The sequence below is a fragment of the Rutidosis leptorrhynchoides genome, chromosome 8, assembly GCF_046630445.1.
Source record: "Rutidosis leptorrhynchoides isolate AG116_Rl617_1_P2 chromosome 8, CSIRO_AGI_Rlap_v1, whole genome shotgun sequence".
Classification (NCBI taxonomy): domain Eukaryota; kingdom Viridiplantae; phylum Streptophyta; class Magnoliopsida; order Asterales; family Asteraceae; genus Rutidosis; species Rutidosis leptorrhynchoides.
In genome coordinates this window covers 292,410,423-292,416,533 of record NC_092340.1, presented here as the reverse complement: position 1 = coordinate 292,416,533, position 6,111 = coordinate 292,410,423, and the positions used below count along the sequence as shown (strand labels likewise).

The following is a 6,111-nucleotide window of genomic DNA, read 5'->3' as shown; positions in this document are numbered from 1 at the left end:
ATATATATATATATATATATATATATATATATATATATATATATATATATATATATATATATATTTGCCTACATAAACAAGTTACAATATACTCTTTATTTATTTGGTCGCATTTAATAGCCCTCTTTGTCTTCACTAACAATCTTTGTAGACGACAAAGTCTTCTCTAACATGTGGCCGCAATAATATTGTCGTTTATTATCTTTTATGAAGACATTTTGCGACGATCTTATTGAATAGATGGGCTTTAGCGACCATACTTCTACTTCTTAGATGGAATTAAGTCAATAAGATCAAGACTATTCTTTCACTTCACAAATCAAATACAAATCTACTTTTTATTCCATGGCCAGCTCAAGAAAGAGGCAGGCTAGAAAGCATACAATATGAGACCGATAAGTTTTGGGCCCAATATGTGTATGAAAATGAAAAAGAAATTAAAAATGGGTCAAATGTCAAAACGGGAAAATACCCTATGTAGAGGTCACTTGCGCATCACGAGCCAAGCCTTGCTGTTCGCGTGGTGGTGTGCTTTGCGCGACTCTTGTGTCATAGGTCGCGAACATTATGAAATTGGGTTTGTGGAATTTTCGACGCGAGAGTCTTTCTCTTGCGGGTCACAAGGTATGTATGGGGACGTGGATTATGAGGATAACCTCACGGGTGGCGATGTATTTAAATTTTTTTAGGCGTTTCAAGTTTGTCGGCGATTTTTCTATCCCCCTAAATGCCTATTTACCACGGATCTACATGCGTTGGGTTTAGGGATGGCATCGGGTCGGGTTTGGGTCGGGTTTATGTAATCCCGGACCCGAACCCGATTAAGAAACTCCGCCCCAAACCCGGCCCGAAACCCGTCGGGTCCCCATTTACTTACATACTATCGGGTTTCGGGTTTCCCCACGGGTAAACGGGTATACCCAGTTAGTCATTATGTATCTATTTTTCAATAAGTTACCAAATCAAAATATAGAAAAATAATTTAACTACTTCATGTTTAAAGTATTATAAAATATCACATACAAAAAGTTGATTGAAAAGTTTCTAAAATACTCAAATACACAAAGTATATAAAATATCACATCTCGAAAACTTGTTGTATATGATTATATTGAATAAAATTATACTCGCTACCAAAATAAATAAGAGAAATATTTCATACATTAACAATATAATACTAATACTAAAATTTTACATAAAAATTATTATTAAAATTTCTCGGGCCGGGTATACGGGTCGGGTAAACGGGTTTGTAACCATCCCCATACCCGGCTCATGACCCGGAATTTTTTTTGTAACCATCTCCATACCCGGCCCATGACCCGATGGACTCGGGTCAGACCCGGCCCAATTATAACGGGTTTCGGGTTTCCCCATCGGGTACGGGTCATTTTGCCATCCCTAGTTGGGTTCTTCACATGCTACTACTGGCTCGTCGAAAGCGGGCGAGTTTACGAAGAATATGACAAAGTTCAAGGTCGATAATACATAGGCTCGACAAGCTACTCCCAAGAATTGGTCTGAGCACGATTTCTACCACTTTTAGAGATGCTAGTATTTTCACGGTAAATACCGAGAACATTACGAATACGATGTATTCGACGTAAAATACCCCAAAAGGTTAAAAAGGTATATAAGAAAAGGTTTGAAAAATACATCGAGATTTTAAGTGACGCAGCCTACCAAGTTAATTATATCAAATTAAATTCCAGTTACACATTATTATTATTGTTATCCTTTTAAATGCAAACTCACACAATAACAAAATTTGTTCACAAATATTTACAAATGTCCACCTCACACCAATTGCATAAAATGAATCAACCAATCAAAAAACACGTAACACCACCTTTTGCTTCAAATCCACATATCAAATCTTGGTCTTCCCTACACGAGTGTGTTACACCCAAAGTTCATTAACATCATCATCATCTTCTTTGCTATTGACGTCACTTTTTCTTATGATCAATCTCCATCATCAATATTTTATCGTAACCATCTTCATCACTCTTTGTGGAGTCATTGATTAATTATTTCGATACGATCGAATCGAATGAGGGATCATAGTCATCATGGCTCCCAATAGCTCCCTTGACTAATTCCAAATGAACTAAACGAGGGATAAAATCATCTAGATCATCTTCTTCTACAATATTAGTGATACTACTAATGTCATATGATGTTTCTTCATCAAATTTATATGACATTGGACTTAATTCTAATGTAGAGACAAATATTGACTTGAAATGATATTCAAATTCTTCTGTAGAACTTGAAAATTGTGAAGGATGTCCACATAAAAGGTGTACAATGAGAAGGCCAAATATTAATAATAAAACCACAAAGAAGCTTGTATCTTTGAAATCCTTGAAGAGAAAAAGTTTTTGGTGATTATGTGAAAAGGAAAATGAGAGGCTTTTTGCTATAAAAGATAGAAGTTTCGAAACTCTACCCATCTTTATACACTTGTTTATTTACTTCTCGAGGGAATATATATTTGTATGAAATAAACATACCCATATATACACACACATATGATGCACATCATTCCATGTAGGGCTGAGATCAATATAATATATATGTATATACTAGTGAAATGACCTGTGAAATCACGGGTTTGTTTAAACGAAACAGTTTAATGATATGTTTTAGGTATTAAGTGAACGTAAATGTTAAAGTCATTTAGTTTAATGACCCATGGAACCACATATTCCGACTAAGAAACTTGTCGTTCCTTTTACAAATATATTGATATACTTAACTTGGTCAGAATAAATGAGCTACATTTATTCTTCCACCAATTTCTTTCAATTTTATCATAAAAGCTACATTTATTCTTTCAATTTCTTTCAATTATTATTTTTCTTTTCATAAAAGCTACATTATAACATTTTATTGAGACGTGTATTTCGCATACATATGTAACGTAATTAATTCCGTAAAGAGAACCCATATTTGAATACTAATAATAATAATATAATAATAAAGTTTGCTTTAAAATTTAGTATTTATAATTTTAAGAATAATTATTAGTAATAACAAATGCCTCTTTAATTTAATTTTTTTTTAAATTAAAATACAATTATTATATGAATGTTGTACAACATGTTTCAAAGTTTGTACACGTGTTCATGAGGTGTTTTGTAAAAGATTGTACAATTTGTTTTAAAGTTTGTACATATGATCATGAGAGATGTTTTATCATAAGATTGTATATAATGTTTCAAATATTGTATATATGGTCATGAGGTGTTTTACCATAAGTTTGTACATAATGTTTCAATTATTATATATATGGTCATGTGGTATTTTATCATAAGATTGTACATAATACTTCATATATTATACCATTAAGATGTTAATATTTTTATTTAATATAATTAATTATTTTATTGACATCATCATGAGGGGCTTAGAAATTTTTTCTTTATTTTTTAATTTTTTTTAAGCATGAATAATCCTTATTTATGACATTATCATTTTAGAAATTTATATGATACTATAGATAAGTTTTTTTAGAATTTTTACGAACATACATATGATATTAATTTGAACATACATATAATATTAATTTAAGTTGATTTCATAAATTTTCGATATTTATTTAGTTTAAAATTTAATTTCATATCCAAGTGATGAATAAATGGTGAACCTTTGATTGATATTAAAGATTGGAGATAAAACAGCATTCTGGTTGGAGCATTGGATTGGTCAGGATAAACTTTGCAATCTCTTCCCCAGGATATTCAGACTTGAAACGGTGAGGGAGGTCAGCATTAAGGATCGTATAAAAGCTACTGATTCGGGCCTTATGTTCGAGTGGAGCTGGAGCAGGGAGCCCAATGGGAGAACCAACAGTGAGTTGCAGGCCATGATTGAATTGCTGTCGGGTTTCTCGTTTGCGAACTGTCCATCAGATACATGGTCGTGGGGATTGGCGTCGAATGGTACGTTCACCGTTAAAAAGCTTACTAATCTTCTAGAGTCAAATATGTTGGATCGATACTCTTCACAAACAGGTACCTTAAGAAACTCGCTAGTGCCGAAAAAAGTAGAGATATTTATTTGGCGAGTCCAAAAAAAGAGAATCCCGGTAAGAGTGGAGTTAGACAAACGAGACGTCGACCTACATAGTTTGAGATGCCCATTGTGCGATGATGGATTGGAATCGGTGGAACACTCATTGGTCTTATGTGATAGGGTCAGAGATTTATGGACGCGGATTTTTAAATGGTGGGGGATCCGGATCTCTAACCCCTTCAATCTATGCGATTTGGTAGAAGGGATAAATACAAGCTCGATGTCGGAAAAGGGTAAAAGATTATGGCAAGCAATAGTTTGGATTGGTTTATATCACATTTGGTGCCTTAGAAACAAAACCGCTTTTGAAAACAAATCTTGGAACATACCGATGGCGCTTAGTGAGATTCAATCCAAGACGTTCGAATGGATAGCTACGAGAGACAAAAAGCATACGTATGAATGGCTAAATTGGATTACGAACCCAGGCGATCTCCTTTCTTCTTTGTAACCTTGTATTTTATCTATAGTTGTTTCCTAGTGTTGTGTATTGTGCTTGTTCTTATAGTATAGTTTGGAGCTTCTGTTCTTGTAGTGTAAATGGTTGCCCACTTTGCAACCATGCCTTCTGTATCTGATTCTTGAGGTTTTAATAATATTGTTGCTTTTCAAAAAAAAAAATATTAAAGATTTAACAAGTAACACGGTTTTGTTTCATATACACTTCATTTAGTTAATTCAAAGATTCATATTCAAATGCCCATAATTTAAAGTGCTATTAATTAATTTAAGTTGATTTCATAAATTTTCGATATTTATTTAGTTTAAAATTTAATTTCATATCCAAGTGATGAATAAATGGTGAACCTTAACCATCCGGGCATAGCCTGGGTGGCCAGGGTGCCCCGCAAATGCTCAGTTGACCTAGTCAATTGGCAATTCACTTCTAATATGGCGAAGGTTCGAATCTCGGTTCGGCCACCAGTTGTATTAGGCGCTGAGACAGGGGTTGGTTCCGACCACACTTGCCCGGGGCTGTGCTGACCCGCGTACAGTTGGCATCCAAAGGGTGCATGGGGTTAAAGGTTCCCCACCATGATAACCTTTATCACTTCTAATAAATGGTGAACCTTTGATTGATATTAAAGATTTAACAGGTAACACGGTTTTGTTTCATATAGACTTCATTTAGTTAATTCAAAGATTCATATTCAAATGCCCATAATTTAAAGTGCTATTAATTTCATTTTTTTTTGGGAGGCCTAGAGCCCCTCCCTCCTCCTATAATTCTCTCCTTGGCCATGATGTCAATAAAATAAACATACATGTTTCACCACTTCGCCAAAGTTTGAGTATTTTTTGCCAAAAAGATAAATAATAATAAAAAAAAAATAAACAACAACAACAACAACAAAATCCAATTCCGTATATGTGAGATATGCGGGAGGTGACATGTAGAAAATCATTCCCCCATCCTAGGAGAAAGACAGAAAGCTATCTCTCTCAATGTTCTATGGATATAGAGATTGCTTCTAAAAGGACTTTTAGTCTATAAGCAGGAAAATTTTTGAAAAATAAAAATAAAATATAAAAATATAAAAAAAATAAAAAATGAGACGTCATTAAAATGGTAGAATCAAATTTCCATAGGTTTTAAATCTTGCATGAAATCAATTTAGGCTCACAGTCAAGTCGCCAATAAATCAACGTTTGCTCTTGACTCGATTAATAGAAGCAATAATAAAAAAAATAATCATTCATGTTAATTGTATATGAGCTTCCAGCATCATCATGATCATGATCATGAGGAAAATGAAAAGAAAATGGTGAAGTCCACTTAGGTAGGAAAGTAAGGTGAAAAGGTTGGTAGTGTGTATTAAGATGTAAAGAAGTAATAGATTATTCATTTTACATATATGTCATGGTTATTAACTACCCAGAGTAGGATGATTGACCAAGTTATTAACTTCCTTGTTATTACAGATTTTTGATGACATATGTATGATCTATATGATGTGCAGTGATAACATATTAAAAAAAGTAACCAATTGATGGTTTAACAATATTTTTTGTTTCACCAAAAGTAAACGT

General features: G+C 33.4%; 1 protein-coding gene across 1 annotated transcript; it reads left to right on the top strand.

Moving 5' to 3' along the window:
* The first annotated feature begins 567 nt into the window (after positions 1-567).
* On the top strand, positions 568-4,531 carry LOC139864310 (uncharacterized). Its single transcript, XM_071852889.1, has 2 exons — positions 568-624; positions 3,671-4,531. Exons 1-2 carry the CDS (start codon positions 568-570, stop codon positions 4,529-4,531), a joined length of 918 nt encoding a protein of 305 aa, XP_071708990.1.
* The last annotated feature ends 1,580 nt before the right edge of the window (positions 4,532-6,111 follow it).

What these genes read in the sequence shown, in the direction of transcription:
- LOC139864310 (XM_071852889.1), top strand. Translation starts at nt 568, where the DNA reads ATGAAATTGGGTTTGTGGAATTTTCGACGCGAGAGTCTTTCTCTTGCG. An exon ending in TTTCTCTTGCGGGTCACAAG is followed by an intron (nt 625 to 3,670) that starts GTATGTATGGGG and finishes TTGATATTAAAG; the next exon opens with ATTGGAGATAAAACAGCATT.